Source organism: Dipodomys merriami, unplaced genomic scaffold, assembly GCF_024711535.1.
Source record: "Dipodomys merriami isolate MVZ:Mamm:240054 unplaced genomic scaffold, mDipMer1.0.p SCAF_7, whole genome shotgun sequence".
Taxonomy (NCBI): Eukaryota; Metazoa; Chordata; class Mammalia; order Rodentia; family Heteromyidae; genus Dipodomys; species Dipodomys merriami.
The window spans coordinates 6,546,930-6,572,514 of NW_027206290.1; the positions used below are offsets into that span (position 1 = coordinate 6,546,930).

The 25,585-nt window shown below is 38.0% G+C and overlaps 1 protein-coding gene across 5 annotated transcripts in view; it reads left to right on the plus strand.

The window, feature by feature from the left end:
• The window catches only part of St6galnac3 (ST6 N-acetylgalactosaminide alpha-2,6-sialyltransferase 3), a 543,084-nt gene that overhangs the window by 198,067 nt on the left and 319,432 nt on the right, over nucleotides 1-25,585 (plus strand). For all 5 annotated transcript variants that reach the window (XM_070007314.1, XM_070007316.1, XM_070007317.1 and 2 more), the window contains exon 2: nucleotides 23,598-23,792. In XM_070007314.1, coding sequence (XP_069863415.1) covers nucleotides 23,598-23,792 — 195 coding nt within the window. The remainder of the gene's footprint in view (nucleotides 1-23,597; nucleotides 23,793-25,585) is intronic.

Below are 25,585 nucleotides of genomic sequence, written 5' to 3' on the forward strand. Positions count from 1 at the left end.
AAAAATTCATGTCAATCTGTAATAAATGCCATCATATCTTGTAGATTTTCTTAATACTAACAACCTATTCCTAGTACAAGTTCCTTCCTTCCTTCCTTCCTTCCTTTCTTCCTTACTTCTTTCCCTCCCTCCCTCTTTCCTTCACCCTCTCTCTTCTTCCTTCTTTCTTCTCTCCCTTGGCTGATTGATTACATTTTGGAGTCATTCCATAATTGGGCATGCATATCTACCTCATCTTATTAAGCCTCTCAGCCACATGGAGTGAACATCTCATTATTCATTCAGCCATTTCACCTTCTACTAGAAATTTGTGATGCTCCATTTTGTGTTCTATTATCACAGCAGAAATGTTGCCTCTTCTGCCTCACAGCAGAAATGTTGTATGCTTCCACAGCTATTCTTTGAAAGAACACCCAATTAGTAAAAGTCACTGAGTCCCAGCAACATGACACACAGCAGTAGTAGCAGGTTCATGACCAGAAGTTAGGTCTTTCATTTCTACATTCGGCTTTGGTGGTTAATTTCCCCCTTTTCTTCCTCAGATACCTCCATCCATATCCCAAGACTGGGTTATTTGCAACTTACAACCTATTTCCTGTATTTGCTGTCTATTTGCTGTCTAGGCCTTGCTGTTCCTTGTCTTGCTTTAGCTGGTAGATCAGCTAGTGTGTGTTCCCTGGAGGAAAGTGGCTTTCAGGAGGTGGGAAGCTCTGTGTGAGTCAAACAAGGAGCAGGATATTGCACTGGTGACCAATTCAACCGATTACCACACTGTTGTACCAGAACAGTCAGTCTTACTAACACACAGCTGAAATATGAAAGATCCGACTGAGAAATGTCAAGAGGGCCATGCTTAAATTATTAAGGAGGAAGGTTGGCAGGGGGATGGAGAACCACAACCTATAAAGCTGGCTTGTTTTGCACAAGGAAAGAAGAAATGGATGTTCTAAGTCACCACTGTATTTAAAATAAAAGGGATCTTTGAATTTCAGAGTCTAAAGTTTTCATGATAAGCCTTCTTTAATACTCTACAATGGCTTATTGGAAGAGTTTCTTAATTAAAATCTCTAGCATGTTGTTGCAGTGGGAAGACTGGAATTGCACTGCCCTATGGCAGTGTGCCCCCTCATCAGCAGCTCCAGCTGAGGGGCCCTCCTGCAGCTCTGTCAGTGGGGATCCTGCCAGAGTAGATGCCCGCCAGGGCATAGAGCCTGACCAGTTTCTTGTGGCCTTACTGCCCCAGCCCAGCCAGGACACTCCCTGGGACCCAATTAGCAGCTTAGAAATAGCTTCCAAGTGTGTTGCAACCACTGAGTTAAAGAGGAATAACAGACATAAAAGAATCAAGTGGGAAAAGAACGTTTTGGATCCTGGAGGAACAAGTTGCTTGTCAGAGATCTAACGAACTGAAACAAAATAAGTTGCTCCTTCTTAAGAATTGGTTTGCTTAAGAAAAAACACTAAGTTGCAAAAGGGGGAAAAAGGACAAGGAAATAATTATTTCCATGTTCATTTTTTTATTTACCATCACTTGTCTTTTTAAGGGTATAATAAAAAAGGGAGGGCATCAATAATTTTCAAATCAGCAAAAAATGAAAAATGATCTGCTGATTAGTGATATGCAATTTGTTCCTTTAACATCTTCAATAATGTGTGAATGTCACATTACATAATACTTATAATGATTAAACCAGAAGATGAAATGTGATAGGATAGATCTTGTGTTCTTCCCTTGACTAGTGGACAACGCATCTCATTAATCTCTTTTGAGCTTGCAGCCTTAAATTGAATAAGCAGTGTTATTGGGTGAGATTTATAGCCAAAAGACTGAGCAGCTCACTGAGAAAATTTTACAGCACTATCTTTGAAAACCCTCAAAGATAATTCTTGGGATTTGTATTCATTGTAGCCTGTCATAAAACATTGCCCTAACCGGTAATGAGCAATGAACCCTCTCAGGAAGGTAGTATTCTGACAGCTACAGTAAAATAGGCAGTTGTTGATGCTCCATGTCAAGGGAAGTTGAAACATTCCGAGTTCCAACTTAAAAGTATTTTGTTACAAAGGGTGGCTTCAGTGTAATAGGAAATGTTACACTGATACATCTGAGCTTTGAGAAGTGCACATCCTAAATCAGTGAATTTGCCATAGAGCAAGATCAGACCACTAGGAAGAAAGCATGAAGATGCCTTTATGAAATGTTTCTTTTTGAAAGAATGGAAATGGAACTGGTCATCATGACTCCTCCTTCCTTCATTTAAATTCCTGTGACTAACATCTTGACATTTGGTGTCTACTAAATACCATTAAATAAGACTGGATCAGTTTATATAAGTTGTTAAGAAAATGCCTTGCACACCTTGGGCCAACAACCAGGAGTTAAAGTCAAAAGGGGAATGAATTAGATGGTTTAGTTTATTGATGCGATTAACATCGGCAAGAATCAATCACCTCTCAGTGGCACTTTCAGCTGAAGATTAAGCCAGTCTATGAGCCATTAGGGGTGTACTTCATATTCAAAGATGAGATTTCTCCCATATTTTTGCCTTATTGTAGGCATTGTATATTTTGCAGATTTGATCATTAAAGTTGGTAACTTAAAAATGTAGATGTTTTGATAGATGTCACTAAGGCTCTCTTCTCCCCTTAAGACAACGTTAATCTGTCATAGGATGTGGTCATTAGCCCTACACAAATGTCCACATGTAACTGGAAGTGATTTGAGAAAATATTAGGCCCATTTATCTGTTCTCTTGATTTTATGCATGAGGAAATTAGGTCCAAAAGAACCTATGGCAATATTGCTGGTTAATTGAGCAACCTAGACTAGAGCCAGGACAAATGCCTGGAAAGGCAGCCTTCCTTTCTTTAGTGTCATGGCTGATATACTTGCTATCATGTACAAGGTCAATAGGAGAAATGAGCATGTTAGAATCCCAACACACTGTAGCTTCCCTGTCTAAGGTCATATAGAAGTGTGCACTTGAAGAGAAAGCAAAAGTAGTGACCTTTTCTACTAAGACCTTCAGTAAAGTTTCTCCTATTTCTAAACATGAAAGTTCCAAACACAATAGGTGATGTTACCTCACACGTGCATACTCTGTAGGAAAGTCCCTTTATGTGCATACAAATGCAAGAGAATGTGCAAAACTTTATTCCATCATCCAGGAGTGGTAAAACAGGATGTCTTCCTGGTCAGTGAAAATTGCTAGAAGGAAGACAAGTTTGCCACTTATGTAAAACCATTTGGGAGCATGTAGTCTTGCTTTGTGCAAAGAAAACTATTTTAGGAGAGACTATACATTTATTCAATGAAAAGAAAATAGCTCCTTGTACATTGTTAAAGGAACTGCTAGCCATTCATTAGTCTCAAGTGTCATTGTTCCCTTTATTCAGCATTTAAAGACACATAATATTATGGCTTTACTGCTACTAGTCAGTATTTTCCAAGAGCTCTTTTCTACAAATTTCTGAAACATTGGACCCTGGACCACTTTTCTCTTAAGTGTACATTATTATTGATTGGAATAGAAACAGTTGTGTGTTTTCAAAATCAAAAAGCACTGAGAATAAGTTCCTTGTAAGGTCTTCTTAGTACATATCTTAAGTTTAAGACTATGTTTTTTATGTTTATTTCAAAGGTGATGAACAGGGGGCTGGGAAGGTGGCTCAGTGGTAGAGCGCTTGCCTTGCATGCTCAAGGCCCTGGGTTCGATTCCTCAGCACCACGTAAGCAAAAAGAAAAAGCCGGAAGTGGAGCTGTGGCTCAAGTGGTAGAGCGCTAGCCTTGAGCTGAAGAGCTCAGGGACAGCGCCCAGGCCCAGAGTTCAAGGCCCCACGACCGGACCCAAAAAAAAAAAAAAAAAAAAAAGTGATGAACAGGGGGTTACAGTTACAGAAGTAAGGTAATGAGTACATTTCTTTGTAAACAGTTACCCCCTCCCTTATTTTCTCCTGCTTACCCCTCCCCACTCTCCTCTTTCCAAGTTGTAAAGTTTATTTGCAACATAGTGTCTAGTAAGTACCATTGTTGCATTCATCCTTAGTCCTGCTGTTCCTGTGATTCTCTTTCCCTTCCACAGCTCAGATAAACTTATATACCAGACAAAGGGTACAGAAAATTAAAACAGAAAAAAAGAAATAACTGTATACAGGACATAATAAGAACCTCTTGTTTCCAATTCTTACAGTTCATTTTGATATACTTCCTTATATATGGTCCTATACACTTAGCAACTCAGCTATTGTGATTCCCTTGCTAAGAATATCATAGACATATTCCAATTATTACAAATGAGGGAAACCATGCAACTTACATTTTTTTGAGACTGGCTTGCTCACTTAAATAAAACATTTTTACAGGTCTTTCCATTTCCTTATGAATGAGGCAATGTCACTCTTTCTGATGGAAACATAGAACTCCATAATGTATATATACCACATCTTATTGATCTACTGAGGAGCATCTGGTTTGGTTCCTTAACTTAGCTATGGTAAATAATACTGCAATGAACATGGATGTGGTGGTAGCTTTAGTTTGGCCCTGTTTGTGATCATTTGGGTAAATGACCAGGAGTAGGATTACTGGGTCATAGTGGACTATATTATTTTTTTAAAGACTTTTAAAATCTATTGTTTCATAAGAATTGTGTGCAGAGTGAATGTTAAACTCAATATCATTTAACTGGAGGCCAACAGAGACTATCATATTGCACTTCTAATCAAAAAATAAATTGAACATAGCAGTAGGCTTACAAAAAGAAAGAATTAGATTTGATTAGATTAGCTTTAACCTGCCTGAAATAAAACTGTCTGCTTCCCTGTTACTTGTCAGTGTTTATAGCAGGTTTTGTCTACAAAGCTGCACTATTATTTCCAGCTGGTAAAAGGCAGCCATGCAGAAAAGACATTCATAAACGTCAGAAAAAGAGTAATTTTTTTTTGCATTTCAAGGGCTTTGAAGGTCAAGTTCAACCCACTTAATGAAAGTAGAGTGATGGGTATTTGATAGCATGTTGTTTGCTGGTATATTTAGGCATATAATTTATGTGGAGTTAATGCACTTGTCCATCACTCTTAAGAACGCAAATGTCCTGGGAAGCTTTGATTTGTTTTTATATATTTTGCCCACCTTTTAGATGACAAAAACTTCAAATTGTGATGATCAAAGAAGAAGTTCAACTTGTTTAAAGCTGTTCAGTTTGTGGAGTGTGTAATTCCTTCCTGGTTCCTCTTCCTCTACTCTGGTCATCTCATCTAGTAGCTGTTCAATACATACTGTAGAAGGAAGAACTGTGTAAAGAATGTTTGCAAATCAGTGAGACCTCTTGAGCTCACTCTGGAAGCCTTTAGTGAGATGTTTTCTTTCTCTTTTTCTTCTTCTTTGTCTTTATGAGACTTTATTTTTCCCTCACCAGGAGCCTGAGCAATTATAGTTTAAACCTTACAAAAATGGGGATATTCTTTTATATCAAAGAGCTTCTTGAAGATTTTTCTAACTAAGGAGATCCAGAAACTATATTCTTGTTTTTTGTTTTTGTTTTTGTTTTTTGTTGGTCACAGGGATCAGCTCTTCAGCTCAGGCTACTGCTCTACCACTTGAGCCATACCACCACTTCCCCAGAGATTATATTCTAAGGTGTTAATATCATGGCCCTTTGGAGTTAAAAACTATCTGTAACAGTCCTACCACGTAATTAATCTTTACTTCAAGATCTTGAGCCTTAGTACTACTGCATTTGGTTAAAGGTAGAGTTTGAGTGTTCATGTGTTGTGTGTGTGTGTGTGTGTGTGTGTGTGTGTGTGTGTGTGTGTGTGTGTGTGTGTGTGATGAGAGAGAGAGAGAGAGAGAGAAAGAGAGAGAGAGAGAGACAGACAGACAGACAGACAGACAGACTGAGCTATATAGAGACAAGGAGACAGAAGAAAGAGAATGTGTATATACACATTGAAAATGTATTTGCAACTCTGTTCAACTGAGTTGTATCATGATAAAGAATGGTTAGAGAAAGGGTAATAGTAGAGTAGACATTCATTAAACCCTCAATATATGTTTGACATATACAAAAATATATGGAAGGAAAGCAGAAAATTATTTCTATCCCTTTGAGAATTAAATTAACATATGCCACAGAAGAAGAAAACATACAACTTCATTCAATTTAGATTTTACATGGTATTGGATCTTCATGAGAACATGATCCTAGAGACAGAGTTAAACAGTTACCTACTATTAGACCAAAGAACAGTAAACTGTGAGTACAGAGAGGAATTTAGATGGTTAACAGTGATTTTTCTCAGACTCTTTGTGTATGTATGCTGGTACTAGTATTGCTGTCCCTTGGCTTTTTCACTAAAAGCTACCACTCTACTACTTGATCCATAGCTCCATTTCTGGCTTTTTGTGACTAATTAGAGATAAAGAGTCTCACTAATTTTCCTGCCCAGGCTGACTAAATTCAGACTATGGTCTTCATATTTTAGCCTCCTGAGTCTCTATAATTGCAGGTATGAGTCATCAATGTTTGACTCTGCTTGATAAAAATGTCAATTTTTTTGTATAAGAAGATATTTCATGTGGCATTCACATGGGAATTTATCACTTGTGTCTAAGATATTAAAGGAAGATCAGGGATCTTCTTGTACATTCTGATTGTTTGTCTTCATGTAGGCAGCACAGTCTTTAAACTCAGGACCAGAGGAGCTCTCTCACTCCTCTCTTTCTTCTGTCTACCCACCGATCTGTCTACTTGGCTATTCATTCTTTAAGAATCTTTAAACAAACTGTCTGATGGTACAATAGGAAGTCTGGGGAAACTACCAAAGAAGAGATTTCTTCCCCCAGAGCCTGAGACAGAGTTTTCTTCTCAAATTTTGCATAGACAAAAAAAAAAGCCATGCAAGTTCAGTATCCCCAGGTCCAAAATTCAATATCCAAAATACTGTGACCTCTACATCATGATGCTCAGATTTTTGGATTAAATATTTTCAACTGATAAATCAATGCGAATGTTCCAACATTCCCCAAATTTAGAAATCTAATAAAACCCTTGTTGTCTAGAACATTTCTACCAAGAGATACTCAGGTATTTGAGGTTATCAAGCTGTGGAGAGTTTAATAAGAACCACAAGAATTGTACTGTGTAAACCTGCCTCATTCCTCATGGAGAAGGGATTGGGAAGGCAAAGAAATGAGTTTGGATGAATAGCTCTTTCCTATGTGAGGAAAGAGCTTTTGTGGATGAAATACAATGACAAAGCATAGACACAACCTTATTTCACTTGAAGAGAAAATGACCAATTGAAAATAGAAGTGTTTGAAATGTGTATTAGTTTGTGGAATTCTTGTTTGGGTGAAAAGAGGATGGAATCTACTAAAATGAACAAGGTATGATCTGTATTTAACAGAATCTTTATGATTGGTGGCAGAGGGGAGGTGAGATTTCTTGTAACATGTACCATTAGAAACTTGTAAGCTAACGAGCTTTACAACGTCGGTGCGGGGGGGGGGGGGAAGGGGGGGAAGGGGAAGGATTGGGATTGGGATTGGGGGGGAGGGGGGAGGCTGGGAAGGGATGTGAAGGGTAAACAAAGGAGGAGGCTGCAATGCTTGGTAAGAAATGTACACATTATCCTGCCCATGTAACTCCTCTGTACAGTATGTTCACAAATAAAATAAAATTAAATTTAAAAAAAAAGAAACTTGTAAGCTGTGCAGTGGTGTCTTACTCCTGTAATCAGAGCTTCTCAAAAGGCTGAGATTTGAGAATCACTTTTATCAAAAGCCATTCTGGCTAGGAAAGTTCCTGAGACTCTTATCTCCAATTAGCCACCAAAAAGCTGAAAGTGGAATTGTGGCTTAAATGGTAGAGTGCCAGCCTTATGCTGCAAAGTTAAGGGATGATATCCTGGCCCTGAGTTCAAGCCCCAGTACCAGCACAGAAAAAAAAAAAAGAAAGGATCTTAAACCAAATTCCAGGAGAAACATGATGTAGTAGAATTTTTCAGTCCAAACCACCCTGAGAAAATTTTGACCCTTGCATGGCAACTTCTAAAGCATCAAGGAGGCTATAGAGTGGCTGAGCCCCACATGAAACAAAACTTGGCCTTTTCCCTGAAAGTCAGCATAAATATTTGATAATGTCTGCCTTCCTGTGAAGGGGCTTCTCTAGTATCCCTTAGCAGGATTATTTGTTTTCTTAAGCTTTTCTTTATGTCCTCAAGGCAGATTCTAAAAGCTCTTAAAGTATTTTGATTTTTGAATTCTCACAAACGTATTTTTTTTCCTTTCACAGTAATTCAATATAAAAGGCAATAAAAGTGATATATTCAGAAGTATTCAGGACCTGCTATCAGTGCCACGTGGGAATAAACTACTTTGCCACTTGGCCATCTCATGGGAAAAACGAAGCACAATTCACGTAGAGGAAATACTGTGTGCAGTTTGCCTCTGTTTTGCTTGTATTGTCTGCTCTGCTGAAAGGCAGATTTTTTTTTTTTTTTTTTTTTTTTTTTGCAGATAAAAGCTGCCCTGTCTTGCTGAACTGCTCATCTATTTTACTTAGAAAGAAAAGGCTTTGTCAAAACAGAAGCAAAACCTGAGGTTTGCAGAATACCACCACCCTCCTCCCCCCCCAATAAAACATGTGCATATGTCAAAATATGCTAAGGATATGGGCCAATTTCATGCTCTGGAAAATTATCTAACAAATTTGGTGAAGATTGTGTCTAAGTGAAAAGGACTTACAGGTTTTCAATCATCCTTGTAGGAATGGGTGGTTAGGTGTTGGAGAAGAAGGAGGGCATGGTGCTCTTTCTCTTCTACCTACACTAAGGTGAGAGATTAGAACTCAAACAAGCACACTGTACCGGTTCACACTCTGCCCAAAACCTGTTCCTGTATTCTTGGGTGTTTCAGGCTTCTACAGGCCTCACTTCTAACTTTAAGCAGTTGAGAAAATTCAGCCATTGCAACCTAATTCTTCAAAGAATTCCCATCATGGTTGGAACCCAGTGAGAGTTCTGGATACCAGAGCTGCAAGTTTTGTTAAAATATTCAAATCTAGCACAGACTAACTCCTCACCAATTGAGCGTGTTTGTTAAATTTAGAGCAATAGCTCAATTTCTTCACAACTATTTATTGGCAATTCTTTCTCTGGGAACTAACTTCATGCCTATTTTTATGATAATCTTTACTGAATAAATATGAATTTTTGGCTTATAGAATCAACAAATAATCTCCAGAGAAATTTTCATCTTTATGCAAAATTTTCATCTTTATACAAAAAGATATTTTCCCCCTTTGCTTCAAAAATATACATAGAATGGAAATTCTTAACATCTTTTTGTTTTATGTAGCACTGTTTCCAAAAAATTGCAAGTCTTCACAAAAGAGTGCAGGGAGTAGACATTTAAAATTCTCATTGTGATTGCTAAGGTTTTGTGGAAGTTGTTTGACCGTGTGTATTAACCCATCAGTGGCCATCTACATATGAGAGAATGAAACTGATTTAGTATCTACAGCTGCATGAAAAAAAATAATAGAAAGACTTGCTTTCAACCAAGAGTTAAAAAAGGAAATCTCATTCTCTGCAAACTTTTTCTCAGCAGGTGCAAATAGCTGCAATCAGGTAGGCTTAGGTAAGTGGCAGCTGCTATCTGCCAAGTTGAAAGATCACAAATTCTCAACCCATTTCTGTTTCAATTACATAGACACCAGCTTCAATTTGTGTGTCTATAGGCATGCCTAACTCAGTGATAAGAGTTGGGTCTGGACCCAGAATCCTGTGCAGAGCTGTACTATGAACTTCTTTTTATTACAGTTTCTTTCTTAGTTTCTTTTTGGCCAATCAGGGTTCCTGGGTCATTGTTACAGTCATTAGACTAAGGAAACAGTAGAGATTCTTAGAGAGAGAGAGAGAGAAGTGCAGATGAATAAATCCAGGCTCTGAGATGTCAATGGTGTGACATGTGGTCACATGGTCTACAGACTTTCTAGGATAATTTCTGGCTATAAACTACTGCCCATTTAATAAATGATAAATTGATTAGCATCTGCCTAGAGCATTTTGCTGAACAAATTCTGAAGTTGTATCCAGTATCTAAGTCTAGATACTTAGGGAGATACGGTGCTGTGATTGATCAGCATTGTCTGTCTGTGAAGAAGGTGGGATATAGGGCACGTTAGATTTACTGAATGAGGTTGATTGATAAAAGTAGCTTGGTAGCCATATAATTATTGTGTGAATTATGCGTCTGTCATAACAAAGTGCCTGAAATCTTGAAAGGGTAGGAGAGCTTCACAAAAGAAATGACATTTGGATTTTGTCTTGAAGGATAAGTCACAGTTATTGAGACAAAGGGGAGAGAAAGGAAAGAAGGCATTCCATGAAGAAAGTATAGCTTTGTGAAAGGAACCTGGTATATTAATTTTTAAAAATTAATGGTTATTAATTGCCTGCTATGTACTGGGCAGTAGGCTGGACACTTTTTGTGTTATCTCATTATTTAATTTTCATATTGACTATGATTTTTATAGATGAGGAACCAGAATAAGATGTTTAAGATAATAAGATGTTAATAAGCTGTTTTGCAACAGCTACTAAATAAAGCTGACAGTTTAATTGTTAAGTCTCCAAAGTAACAGATGGAGAAGTATGGAATAAGTTTGGATTTTTTAGATTTGAGTTGGTCTTAGGACATCAAGATTGAGATGTGCATTAAGCTATTAGGTATATGGCACTGATTGATCTGGGGGTGAGAAAAAGTATCAAGGACTTACTTATTGATAACAGACTTAGTGCATATAAGCTTTTGCTTAACAGTAGAGATCTTTCAGCCTTCATGATTCTAGCACAGACATCTTTAAATAATATATTAATATGCTTTATGTTCCAAAGTAGTTCAAAATACTGCCAATGCAATATTAAATCCCATATTGATAGCAGAACTGTTCTACTTAGAAATCCAAGTATTCCTGATACCACACTATTTATTCTTGTCATGAGACCTGTGTTCTGGCAAAACACTGCTTGTGTTTCAGTGAAAGTCTCCTTAATATGTATATATAACTCTGTGAAAGTTGAACTTTGACATGTGAGAGAACAGTTCATATTTCTTAGAGACACACTGGAAGGTGCTATAGTTGATTTTCATGCACTGGGCCATGGGATATGCCTACATGTATGAGATGGTCTAACCCATGTTTTTAAAATGACTTGTTTTCTCATGGGAATAATTTCACCTTCTCATGGGAATAATTTCACCAAAACTAAAAAACAAAGATGGTGTGTGTGTGTGTGTGTGTGTGTGTGTGTGTGTGTGTGTGTGTGTGTGTGTGTGTGTGTGTGTTTTGTGCTGGCTCTGGGGCTTAAACTCAGGTCCTTGCTGCTGTTCCTAAGCTTTTTGCTCAAGTCTAATAATGCTCTACCATTTGAATCACACCTCTACTTCCAGTGTTTTGGTGCTTAATTGAAGATCAGAGCCTCACAGACTTTCTTGCTTGGGCTGGTTTTGAATCTCTGTCTTCAAATCTCAGTTTCCTGAGTATCTAGGATTACAAATGTGAGCCACAAGTACCTGGTTACAAATGCTTTATGTACATTGAGAAACTCTTATGTCTTGAGCAGCTCCAATTCAGTTATCTTGTCTTTATGTGCCTGCGGTTATGAAATATTTGGGATATGAGATGTGGGACAATGTTGAAAGCAATCCAGGCAACCTTCCTGATTCTCTTAGTTCCTTTGAGGTTTGATGCTGCTGCTGCTGCTGGTGGTGATGGTAACTACAACTATGAAAATGATATTCTCATATTTAATTAACATGAAAGATGTTTTTCCATGTTTTTAAATATCAGAGAGTGGAGTGTGTCCAGATCAATATCACACTGCATTCCTTAAGAGATTTCAACATCCAGGCTCAAGTTTGAGAACCGTAGGAGGAAGAACTCAGGAAATCATGGCTTCCATTTTCCAGCTTTGGGATGATCAGCCAGCAAAGCTACTGTGAAACCAAATGTGAAAAATGATGTTGTACAAGAGAAGGACTTGGAGCAATCAGCTCAAAGAATGACAAAGACCTATTTTTAAGATGAACTTGTTAGGATTGGAGAAAAACATAACTTACAATATAACCAGCAACAAATATGGAGGCAAAATGTCATGATAATCTAGGACAGGACAAGTCTGATTGCTTAAGGTTTCTTCTCTTCATATTGGTCTAGTAAGTGAAGAAGAGCAAAAAGTCCTAAAGATGAATAAGGAAGTCACAATGTGGCCCACTGAGGTTTTAATCATGTTATAAAAACAATAAAGTCTGACTAAGCCTGAGGTAGCTCATGAACCAAATGAGGTAACAATTTCAGTACTGTGACAATTTTAGAAGACTCCCACCCTCAGAAACCACTCACTACATGTTCCCTGGAGTGCAGCACTGCTCAAAGGAAGAGTGCTGAGATGGGTCTGTAGAAAGCACCAGATAGCCAAGAGTTATCTGGACCTTGGAACAAGAATATTACCTCTAAATGGGACTTCCAGAGAGCTGTTTGATGAAGTATCAACTCATTGGTCTGATGAGCAGCAACAGGAACAAAATTCTCTTGACTAGAAGAGCATAATATTTTGCTGTTTGGTTGGAAGGGCACAGATGCTGTATAGGTTATATGGGGCTGAACACACTACAGTTGAGTCAGGTGTTAGGTGAAAAAAAAGAGATTTCAACATGCTAAATGTTTAGACAAGATTGGTGGTGTAGCATGTGATCACTTGGGATCAGTACCCATCTGGCACCAAGTTTTAAATACTACTGGTAGTATAAACTTATGTCAAGAACTTGCATGAGTAACTGCTTTGTGGCTCATACTCATACAAAAGGAGAATATTCTTTTTTTTAAATTTTTTAATATTATTTTATTTTATTTGAGAACATACTGTACAGAGGGGCTACAATTACATGGGCAGGATAATGCATACATTTCTTACCAAGCATTGCAGCCTCCTCCTTTGTTTACCCTTCACCTCCCTTCCCAGCCTCCCCCCTCCCCCCACCCAATTATACCCCCCTCCCCCCCCCCACACCGACATTGTAAAGCTGGTTTTGACATGACATTTTGTACTTCTCATTGTTGCAACAGGTCCACCTGAATCCTTAAACGACTTGTTTGTCCCCATCTCCTCCACATGTTATACTGACATCAAATATAGTGAAAGCGGGGGTTACACTGTGGGGGAGGGACATACAAAGCAACAAAGAAATAATCTTATAAATGCATTAGAAACACATGCATGAAAGAAACGAAAACATTAAAATACATATTTAAGGGTTCATTTTCCTAACATCACATTATCTGACCTTTTCCGCTTGACTCATACCTATACTAGATATTGCAAATAAGGGAAACCATGGGACCTATGCTTCTTTGGGCCTGGGAGAATATTCTTTTCCTTTCTTTTCTTGGTGTAATTTTCCGAATGGCAGATTTGAAGCTGGAGTATTCTAACTCACAGTGAATAGTTATTTGATGTTTTAGTTTTCTGCAAAGTTATCTTCTCAGACTCTCTAGCTTATTCCCTTTGTATTTTAAGTAACAGTGAATAACAACTTATGGTGTCTTATAGTTGATGAAATAGTCTAACAATAAAAGGTCACATTTGCTTAGTGCCTTTTTTTTGCCATGCAGTGCCCTAAGGGGTCTTTATATATAATAACTCATTTAAACTTTGCCAATCTTGTCAGATGTATACTATCCTTCTCTCCAACTTCAGGTAATAAGACAGTGTCACAAGAGACTAAGCCAGGTGGTTAAGGTTGTATATGTTGACTTTTTAGGGTACTCTGACTATGAAGTCTATAGGTCAAGCCCAGGTTAAAAAAAAATTCATCCTGAGAAGCATTGGCATGGTACTGTACACTTGCTGAGGGCATAGAAAGGTGCTGCAAATCCCCCTCATCTCAGAAAGGAAGACCATTCTTGACAAAAGGGTAGGATACTTCTGTTATTCACTTCTTTCATGAGATTCAACTTTAAGTGTTACTGTCCTTTGACAAGAGTTGAGTTTCAAAAAGCAGGAAATCTAGACTTTTCAATATATACAACAGAAACTATGTTGCTCTGAGCAGGCCGACTAGTTGATTGCCACTCTGATTTATACGTTCTATCAGGAACTTCAATGGAGTTTCTCAGTGAAAAGTCCCATTTAGCAAATACTCAAGTTTCTCTTATTCTTTATATTTCCCATCATAAACCTCTCCCTCCAGCTTCCTCTCACAATCACATAAATTCCACACAGAAAGGAGGAAAAGAAAAGAATAATTTGTGAGGTTTTATTCCTTAGAGGAAAACACACTTTCCCTAATAACCTTAATATGTAACTTTTCAGATAATTGAGCAATTCTATTTAGAGAACAACAGCTCCTCTGACTTTTCTTACTTAATTTATTCTTTCATTGCTTCCCCAGATATTTACTGTCTCCTATGCTTGAAATAGACACAGTGTTTAGTGCTAACATGAGAGATGTTTCTAAGGTTTTATTCACTTCTTCAAGGAATTCTCAGTAACAATATTTAAGAAAAATATTACCCTCTTATTTTTCCTGTATTCTCCTTTCTCCTTTTCTCTTCCATCCTTTTCTTTCACTCTTTTCTGCCCCGTTCATTCAAACACCAGGACTCAGGAGGAATGAAGAAAGCTTTAGGGATAAAACTATTTCATTGAGTTACTTTGTAAGTTGTAGAGGTGGAGTGGATGGAAAATAGGAGGCAGGAATGAGCACAGTGAACAAAGTCATGGGATCTCTGTAATAAAAGGCAGTTGGAAAATGGTGAAGAGTTCAGCAGGACACAGGGAGTACTGGAAGGTAGAGAAAGGAGAAGAGATCTATTATACATCTTTCTGGTCTTATTTTACTGGTGATAGAGACTCATGTCAAGTGACAGTTTAGAATGTGCTTTAAGAAAAGAGACACTAGCGAGGCACTGGTGGCTCATGCCTATAATCCTAGCTACTCAGGAGGCTGAGATCTGAGGATCACAGTTCAAAGCCAGCCTGGATAGGAAAGTCTGTGAGACTCTTATCTCCAATTAACCATTAGAAAACCAGAAATGGTACTGTGGCTCAAGTGCTCAAAACAACTTGCCTTGAGCTAAAGAGCTTAGGGACCTCACCTAGGCCCAGAGTTTAAGCCCTACGACGGACAAAAAACAAAACAAAACAGAAGACAAACAAAGAGAAAGAGATGCTATATAATGTAAGAGTTTGTAAATAAGGTGCTGCTGGCTAGCTGGTAGACATAGCTACTCAGGGAGCTGAGATCAGAAGATTATAGTTTGAGGTCAACCATGACAGAAAAGTCCACCAGACTACATCTCCAATTAACCAGCAAAAAGCTAGGCTGTAGTCATAAATGAAATGGTAGAGAATTAACCATAAACAAGAAAGCTGAGCAATCATGAGTCTCAAGTCCAAGCCATGGTATTCACTCACACACACACACACACACACACACACACACACACACACACACACACACACATACACAGATGAATGTATAGATTCACATAAAAACAAGAGGTCCTACTTAATGATAGCATTACTCTCATCAGTCACCATCATCATTCTCAGGCCTTGGCCAGGATTTCCTCCTTAATGATGCTAGGACCATCAGAATGTCTGCATCTGTTCTGCTTCTGTTCCATTTTTGTGTCCTGGACTCCTTGACAATGAGTAAGATTCAAAGATACAAACTTATCACTTAACAATGAAATGATTAGAAGCAGGTGTTTGCAAAATACAGGTGCCAATGAAGATTATTAGGTGACTAAGAATGAAAACAAAAGCACTTGGTCTGATTACTTGATAATTTTCCCTGTCTCTGGTTAGTTAGTATCTTAAGAAAATGCTCAGTGAGGGAGGGAGAGAGGAGGAACTTAGAGAAGGTGACAAGTGGGTGGGAGCATGTTTCTTCACATAAGAATAATGGTTTAAAGGAAAAGAAAAATAATCTCAGCACCATCTAACCCAGTTCTTTTCATCATGAGAATTAACCATTTGGATTAAATATCTGTGTGTCAGCCATACCACACCACGAGAATGTAAGAGCCTTCATTCTGCTTCTTCAGCATACATCTCCAAGTTGTATTTCTGAAGAGCTTTGATTTCTTCCTGTACAGAGGGCACATACTGAGGTAATATGATAAATAGGAACAGGCAAAAGGAGATAAACATGTTTTTGTTTATTATTAAACAAAACAAACCCAGTGAAAATTTAGTCATAATCACTTTCATGTGATACCAAAACATGTTTATAGAATAAGTCTGGCCAGAAAAACCTAAAGCTATTCCTTAAGTAAAATAAGAAAATGTACCAGCATATTAAACACTCTAGAGATTTTTCATTATAGTTTTAGTATAGGTGTTAGAAAATCACTGTGACCTATTATATCTTCTGAGAATCTCATAACTACTCAGTAATGTTAACTTTAACTTCTCTATTATGTTTTCATCCTTAGGAAATCTTCCATGGGTAAAAAACTTCCTGAGAGGGGTTGGGAAGGTGGCTCAGTGGTAGAGTGCTTGCCTTGCATATTTGAGGCCCTGGGTTCGATTCCTCAGCACCACATAAGCAGGAAAAAAAAAAGCCGGAAGTGGCGCTATGGCTCAAGTGATAGAGTGCTAGCCTTGAGTTGAAGAGCTGAGGGACAGCGCCCAGGCCCAGAGTTTAGCCCCCCCCCCCAAAAAAAAAAAAAACTCCCTGAGAAAATTTCAGCCATTTATGTTTCTCCTTTAGGGCTAGATTTGTGCATGGAAGAATTTGTATAACAACAGCACCCATGAGATCTCTATTGTCCTGATGTTTTGTTTGTTACATTAAAATTTTTTACTTACTATATACATATCTGACATTTTGGAACCTATCCCTATTCTTACAGCAGATTGCAGTGATGAGCATGTCTTATTACTTTTAAATTTTATGGAACTACCAACACCTTTTGCTATTTAAATTTTATTAGAGCACAGCCTCTGGAGTTAGAACATCTGAGTTCAAGTTTCATCTTAATCATTTCCTTAGTCTGAGGTCTTCGGTAATGTGGGAACCTCTGTGGGCACTGTGACTGGCGGCGTGATATTTGACTGGTGTTTGAATGATACCAGTGGAAAACCCTGGTTGTGTGAATGTTTGACATTCTGCAGTAATCCTGTCACCAGACAGGAGGAATTCCCTGTATTTACCTCTCTAACTGATTCCTGGCATCCTGGTTCTGTTACAGAAACTGCCTACCTCAGTACTTCTTGATTTCGTGTTATCTACCCCTTGGCATGTGCCCTTTTATTTTTTCCTTAATTCCCTTAAGCTATCACTCCCTACCCCTTAATGTGAGCCTATAAAAGTAGAGTTTGGGTGTGGGTTAATCTATTCCTCCCTTCATGGTAGTTTTGGATTCTTATTTAATATGAAATTATTAAATATGACATATCACTACTGGGCATTTCTTCATTCATTACCTTGAAATCTGCTGGTTAGAACAGGCAGGGAAAGTTATTCAACTTCTCTATAACTTTCTTTGGTGGGAAAAATGACCCTTATATAGTATGCTATGACTGACAAAACTCATTAAATATTATCTTTTGTAAAGGTAATAATTATTCATGCATTTGTACTCTACTTGGACACAATACTCTAACGAGTTACCCCTAGTAGAGGAAGAAACCCATATCTCTGAAAGCAATAATTGATGCTTTTCATACTAGAAAAGGGAATGCAAGTTTGAGATAGCTCATGAGGTAGCTTGAGCTTTCCCACTTTCCCATCCATCCATAGTCCACCACCTCTAGAATGAACTTTCCACATCTAGGTCTATTCCACATCTAGATCCCTTTTCTTCTACAGGGTGAGGGCAGACTCACAGGGCAGACTTGTGATGTATAGACTTTTCATGATTATGTTCCTTCCTTATACTGTAGCTCTTGTCCTTCCTCCCTGTTTAAAGCCTATTCTTATTTCTTTACAATTTCATCAGCTTCCTAGATTCTCACTTGTGATGAATCATCTCATGTTGATCTTGGTCAACATTCACTAATCTCTCATTGATAATCTCAATGATTCCCTTAGCAACTATACAGTATAAGGTTGCTTTTGATAAGCAACTGCATAGATCCCTTCCATGAGGACATCCCACCTTTTTATTTCTCTCTACCCCACAACAAATAAATGAGATTTCCCCCCAGAGTCCAATATAGTTTAATAAGCAGGATTCAGATCACTGCTTTAACAGATAAAAAACAAATGAAAGTTTTATTTATATACTCTGTGCTTTGCTAATTCATCTGTGTGTAAATGGCTAGAAGTTTTATTGTCTTCAGGGAGATTTAGAGTTGGCCAGTGGCACAAGATAGATATGCATTGATAATATGATTTTTTATGCGGAAGAATTCATATTTGATAAGATCACAAACAACAGGAAGGGATACAACAATGTGTGTGGTAACTGAATAATAATATAATAATAATGTAATACAGTTGGCATTGTATTTTAAATTTATCATTTGATAAATAATGTCATGTAAAGAAAAGTTAACACCTGTTACCCTGGTGCACAGCTACTTCAAGTCATTAAATAATACTATAGAAATATATTTTCTTATATAATATATTATGTAGAAAAAAACATATCTTTATTCTATTATCACTTATGAAAAAGAAAATTCAAAACATTGAACAACCAACTGGATTGATAAAGTCTTTATGGTGAATGACAAATTCTGTGGTAGAAAAACATGCATAAAATTTATGTAGATTGCAAAAATACTGGGTCCAAATCTCTGCAACTGTGTGTTCTTCCCACCTCATGAATTCCCCTTGGTTTCATTTTGAAGTAGGGATGTCTACACTAAAGTCTCATAAATTATATTCCAACTCTAAAGAGCAAGCAATTGGAATGTCACATTTTTGATGCATATTTTCGCAGCACAAAGGGGATTAAATTCTAAATGTCTCAGCTGTTAAAGGTCCCTTTAGATTTGCCCAAAATGAAGAACAAAGAAGGAGAAAGCTTTCCCCACAGCAATTCATCAGATCTATTGGGACACAGTGACATCCTTCCACAGCTTCTATAGATGCATTGCACCAAATAGTTCAAGGGTTTGCAGCTGCTTGGGATATTTGAGAAACAGATTTGTCTGATTCCTATCATGAAATTTTCATGTCCCAATCAGTGTTTACCAATTGGCCAGTACCCATCAAGGATCTCACAATTCCCAATTATATCATAATTGTGCCTGGATTGTGCTCTGCTTTTTCCATCCATTTGATTTAATGTGCCAACTTCTCATCTTTGGAGAAAGACTGTTTATTATGTTTACGTCTGATTTTTTGCAGTGTGAAAAAATATTGAATTATTTTATGGTATAAACTGATGAGTACTTATATTGATTTCTCTAGCTTAATTGTAGTTGTTTGAAGAGATTCTGACTCCTATATAAAGGCAGCAGTGTACACTTCCACAGACAGAACACAGATATCTCAGGCCAAATCGCCTAATTTTGAGGGTTTCTGGACTTAAAACTGCTACTAGAACATGGCCATTCAGAAGGAATTTATTGATGGAAAAAATCAGACAACTGGAAACAAAGTATTGTGGTACATGTCAATTTCAAATATACTAAAATAATGCATTTTCAGTTGATTAGAAAATGAATAATATTTTAGAATTATAAGATGTGGCATTGCATCCATTTGTCCTTTCATTACCCTAATGTATAGTAGATAGGACTGATAATTACATCTCACTTAATGCATTTGTGCTTATTAGTTTTGGTTTTATGATTTGAAATCTTGTCTACCAGCCTCTCCTACTGTATAGAGTCTATGTAGTCTTCTTACCAAATAAAGGTTTCTGGTCAAATTACAACTGTCAAGTTGCTATTCCTCTGCCATTCCCTTCTGCTCACTATCTCCTCGCTATCTCATTCTTTAGGACTCCACTTCAATCCCATTACCCCAGACAAGCATTTCCACAAATGTCCCTCCCGTAACTCCCAGACCTGCGCTTTCTCTGGGCTCCCAAAGCACCTTGTGCATAGTCCCCTTTACTTTATATGACACACAGTACCGGTGGTGTTTGATTTTTTCACCTTCCGCCTCCTCCTCCTCCTCCTCCTCCTCCTCCTCCTCCTCCTCCTCCTCCTCCTCCTCCTCCTCCTCCTCCTCCTCCTCCTCCTCCTCCTCCTCCTCCTCCTCCTCCTCCTCCTCCTCCTCCTCCTCCTCCTCCTCCTCCTCCTCCTCCTCCTCCTCCTCCTCCTCCTCCTCCTCCCCCTCCTCCTCCTCCTCCTCCTCCTCCTCCTCCTCCTCCCCCTCCCCCTCCTCCTCCTCCTCCTTTAGTTGTCTAGCATTTATACTTATGTTTCTGTTTCTCTTTCTATACAGAATATGGTCTCAATGAACAATTTCAACTTAAAGTTGTGAAAACATCCATGATGAACATGCACAGTAGTACTTTTCTAACACAGAGATGTTATATGATGGATAGACTTCAAAGTGTCTCATCCAAGGTTTGCTTTGCAGTTGCTGAAGGTCAAGGTCAGGCTCTGACAGAAGTGACTTCCCAGAGAAGCACATGTGTGTTCAGTTTCCTTGTCTTTGCCATCTGGAGCACAGCATGTCCTTCCAGTTTTACCTTTTCTAGTAAAATTTCAGGGTGATTTTATGTTGGCACTATGAGAATACTTTCATGCTGAACAAGAATACAGCAACACAGAAAGGGTAAGAGTCAGGTTGAGACAACGTGACAGAAGTTAGACTGAGGTCTGAGCTATAAAAGGATACCTCCGCCCAGTGTGAATTCAATTCCAGGTGGAGTGCCGAGAGGTGGGTGCTGGGATTCACTCTCAGTTATTGCTCTTCCACCCTCTCTGCACTCAGGACTTGGTTCCTTTTGATAGACATAGGAGGCAGACATGGATTACCAGCGAGTAGGCTTTTAAGACTGTGATTTTGTTTTGTTTTGAAGTTTCTCTCAAAATGGTTGGTTTAGTTTCTTCTCATGTATGCATTATGTATGTGTTGCTGCTTGTGATCAGAAGATTCAGAAAGGCCCTCTGTGCCTTTGTCCCTCAACCTGCAGCCAATGCAGTGCAGTTCAGCAGCTAAGAGAAAGAACAGAGTCACGCTGTGCTCTGGAATAGGCAAAAGCAAAGATTCCATCTGGTTCTCCTTCAAAGCATGCTGCTGCTTTGTATCCAGCTACAGTATGCTGACCAAAAAAAAGTGAAAAGGTTCTTACTTGTTTACTTAATGGGTGACTGGCCTCTTTGCTTTTATTTAGCCATCTGTTCTGGTCTATGTCCTTTTAAACTTGTAAGATCCATCACCTCATTTAAGCTGTTACCTTGACACACTGCAATGTTGTGGACATAATGATTCCACAGAGGAGCAAATTAAAATGGTTTTTCATGATTAGAAGGTTAAATGAGGTAAGGCTGTGGTAGTTAGTGGTGAGATAAGGGGTTTTGAGGAGGCAGAGCTCAAGGGACTTTTAGGTGATTAGAAAATTACACTGGCTAGACAGAGGAATGTGAGTTTTACAAATTACAGGAACTGAGCAAGAATGAAGACTTTCTTTTAGGGGTCTGACTTGTGGGAGCTGATTGTGCTGCTTGGGCAGGGCTGTGACCCTTGGGCCCAGGGAGGATGTTGGGCCATGTTTGGGTTTCTTTTCCTCCTTGGGAGATTCAGTGAGGAGAAAATTCAAGCGGATTCCCCCTGAAAATGGCCAGCTCAAAACATAACACTGATACAAAAATATGCAGTTATTCTCAGAAAGTTATTTGGCTTTCCTTAATTAAGTTTAAAGAGTAATCACAGCTCAAGCTCAACTTCATAATGGAATAGTTCGCTCTGTCGACCCTGCGCTTTACAGGAGAGTTTTTCCTAAGGTCTATCTTTTGCTCTTTCTTTTTACTTTTACCTTGATCTAGATCTTACTGACCTACGAAGCCAAGGCTTCATTTTCTTTTTTTTTTTAATATTATTTTATTTTATTTGAGAACATACTGTACAGAGGGGCTACAATTACATGGGCAGGATAATTTCTTTGGGTCATCAAGAGATGCCTGTTTTCACCCCTCTGGTTTCTCCCGATATGATCAAATATTATTGCCATTTCTTAGGCCCCAAGTCTCTGAAGGTCATGTCTGCCATGTTTGTTCCAAAAAGAAAATGAATGAATAGAAAAGAAACTTTTGGCTTTTCCTCATCTGGAAAATTATACATACTTCTTAGTTTGGTATCTGAAAGAGTCCATCATAGTGCTAACATGATCATTTGTGTTTCTAGACTTTTCTCTTTTATGCTGCACTGCAAGACAAATTATTCTGTGTCTATGGAAGACCCCTTGCTTTCTTATCCTCATGCCTGTGTTCTCTGTCTGGAAAGTTCAGCTCACACATCCCTACTAATTAAAAATTGTGCATTTTGTTAAGAGAAATCTGTTTCATCTCTGCTCTCTCCTATTCCAATCAGATGCAGTTGTTACAGCTTTCATTCCATGGTAGCATATATAGGGGAAGATTCTTACATTGTTCAGCATGAAATGACTCCTTTAGCATTTCTTTTTACCAGCCTGGGGCTTGAACTCAGGGCCTGGGCGCCGTTTTTTTTTTTTTTTTTTCTCAAGGCTAGCACTTTACCACTTGAGCCACAGCGCCACTTCTGGCTTTTTCTGTTTATGTGGTGCTAAGGAATAGAACCCAGGGCTTCATGCATGAAAGACAAGCACTTTACCACTAAGCTACCTTCCCAGCCTCTCCTTTAGCATTTTGAATCCAATAAGACAGAAGAGTTTTGGGCCCATAAGGGTGCTATATACAAAAGCACAGAATGATAGAGAAAGTGTCTATAATAATGTGAAAAATCAATTAATCCATCTATGTATCTTTCTGTGCAACTATGTATGAATGAATGTATGTATGTATGTATGTATGTATGTATGTATGTATATATCCATCTATTTGTCTATCCATCCATCCATTTCAATCAAGTGTTTATTGAATGCCTATGGTGTATAAGGTTTGAAGGATTATTCTAAGGACAATGAGATATAGTATATCTGTGATATGATATAGTATAATCCAGTTTTCCATAAATCCATAATCACATAGAAAAAGATCATATAATTATGAAATAAAAAACAAACACACTAGAATTACCTTTAAATATGGAAAAAAGGGGAATTCTCATTTAATATAGTATAAACAGGTTGAGGATGAAAGGATGGTGGAGAAGAGGGAATTGAACCATAGAAAAGGCTTTATCTAAATTTGATTTCATTTGATAAGAGGATGCAGTGAATATAAGGATAAATGGAATGGTGGAAAGAGAAGAGAAGCAGACCAGAAAACTATTCTGCTTGCTCTCAGAGGTCTATCCTGAAAAAGCAGCCTGCTCACCAAATGATTATTTTCGGTTGCCGAGTTAAATATATTAAATGGTGGAATCCTGTGATCCTTATGAAAGAAAAAGGAGAGGACTAAAGGAACCCCTTCTGTGACTGTTCTTATTTAAATTCATTCTTTCTTCTCTTCCTTTTTTTTTTAATGTTTTATAGAGAAAGTCAGTGATTGCAGTAAGCTTTGTAGCGGCATTCCTCTTCCTGCTGGTTGTGCGCCTTGTAAATGAAGTGAATTTCCCATTGCTCCTAAACTGCTTCGGACAGCCTGGTACAAAGTGGATACCATTCTCTTACACATACAGGCGGCCCCTTCGGACTCATTATGGATACATAAATGTGAGGACACAAGAGGTAAGACTTCAAAGGGTTACCTAGCATTTGAGTATCTATGGTAACATGATTTTTTAGGAGCAAGGTGGCTTCTAACTCACTGCCCTTACTTCTTATTTCCTAGAGAGATTCTATGACATCTCTTTTCTTATTCTTAGACACTTAATTGATATACACACTCATCTAAAGTTTGTCGCATCTTCCTACACCAAATCATCCAATTCACTGGCTTCGTATGGAGTTGAGGATGCAATTACCTGTTTTCCTAGGGGTTTGTGGCATAACATACATATCTCTTCATTTAGACACTCTGATCAGCAGTTACCAGCTGGAGAACTGACTGGCTTTATTTCCTGTAGGTCAACTGGTTGGGGACAACTCTTTATAGAGGAACTTCAGAAAAGCATTTGTTCTTTAAAACTCTATAATCCTTAGACCTGGAGCTAGAAAAGGCCAAGCTGATTTTAAAATTTGCAGTAGCTGCAGAGATAATGGGATTTAAAGAATTTCTAAATGTAAAGAGGTTAAAATAATTTAAATCCTATAATCATGAAACTTTAAATCTTTGTAGCTGTTGGTAGCACAGAAAAGGATGGCTATATATTGACAACTAGAAAGTGCATTGTGTGATTGCTTTTTTGGTTGTTGTTGTTTGTCATGGGGCTTGTCACTTTTGTCATCAAACATTTGTGTCCTGAAGTAGAACAACAAATGATGAACCTCACAAAATACATGAAGGACACACAAGTAATTATTAAAATTGTTTTTATTATTCATTTCTGTGGAGTAGATTAAGTGTCAGGCTCATTTCTATAGATGCAAATGCCAGGCCTGTTTGAAGGTGTTGGTACAGGGCAAGCACCAGGCTGTCTGTATGAATGGAGAGTTTCAGGATACAATTTCATTGAAAAGTTATTTTGTAAAGATCCTGGAGGGGAGAGTCAAACACAGAATGCTACCCCTGTTCTGAGAGCAATTCCTAGTTCTCAGAGAGATATTGACAACTAGCTTAGCCTATCCCACTTTGTGAGCAATATCATACCTGAGCAATTGCTTCTAGTTCATTTGACTTTTTGAAAATTGTTCCTGTGTCTGAAGAATTTACAGGCTTTTTATTAGATCATTACAGTTGGGGGTAAAAGGCACCATTAATAACATATAAATTCCTAGGAGTCTTGCCTTATGTTTGTCCTTTAATCATTTTTAAATTAATTTGAAGTGTCTATTGTCTGAATATGTTGAGTGTCGTAATCAATTGATTACCTGTATGAAGATATGTCTCTTAGAGAACAGTTTCTCTCACTCTTCCTTTGTTCCTTTTATTTCTGGCTGCCATTTGATATTCTATAACTCTACAGTACAGTTAATCATTTCACAAGTGCCTGTCACAGCCTGAAAATGAAACATGTGACTAAAGTCTTTCATGAATTGCTCTCATAAGAGAAATTCCACCAAATATCAAACACTTGTAATTTATTTGAATACTTATGAAATATTAAAGGAAAAACTTGCCCAGGGATGTGATTATTTAATTAGTCATATGGAATGTCTTTTAATAGAGTTTTTAACACAATGACTTTACCAAACAGAACATTATTTTTCTTCTGCACAGATTATTTATTGATAGGAAATATGATTCCTGGAAAGAGTTCAGATATAGTATTAGTTCCAACACTTAGTTGCACTTATAAAAGCCCTCCAAGGTAAATTTCTCAACCTCTGGGTCTCAATTTTATTGTGTCCAATATTCAGATGGGAGTATCAACTTCATAGTTGCTTAAGTGACTTAAAAAGAACAAAGGGCATAAAGTGCT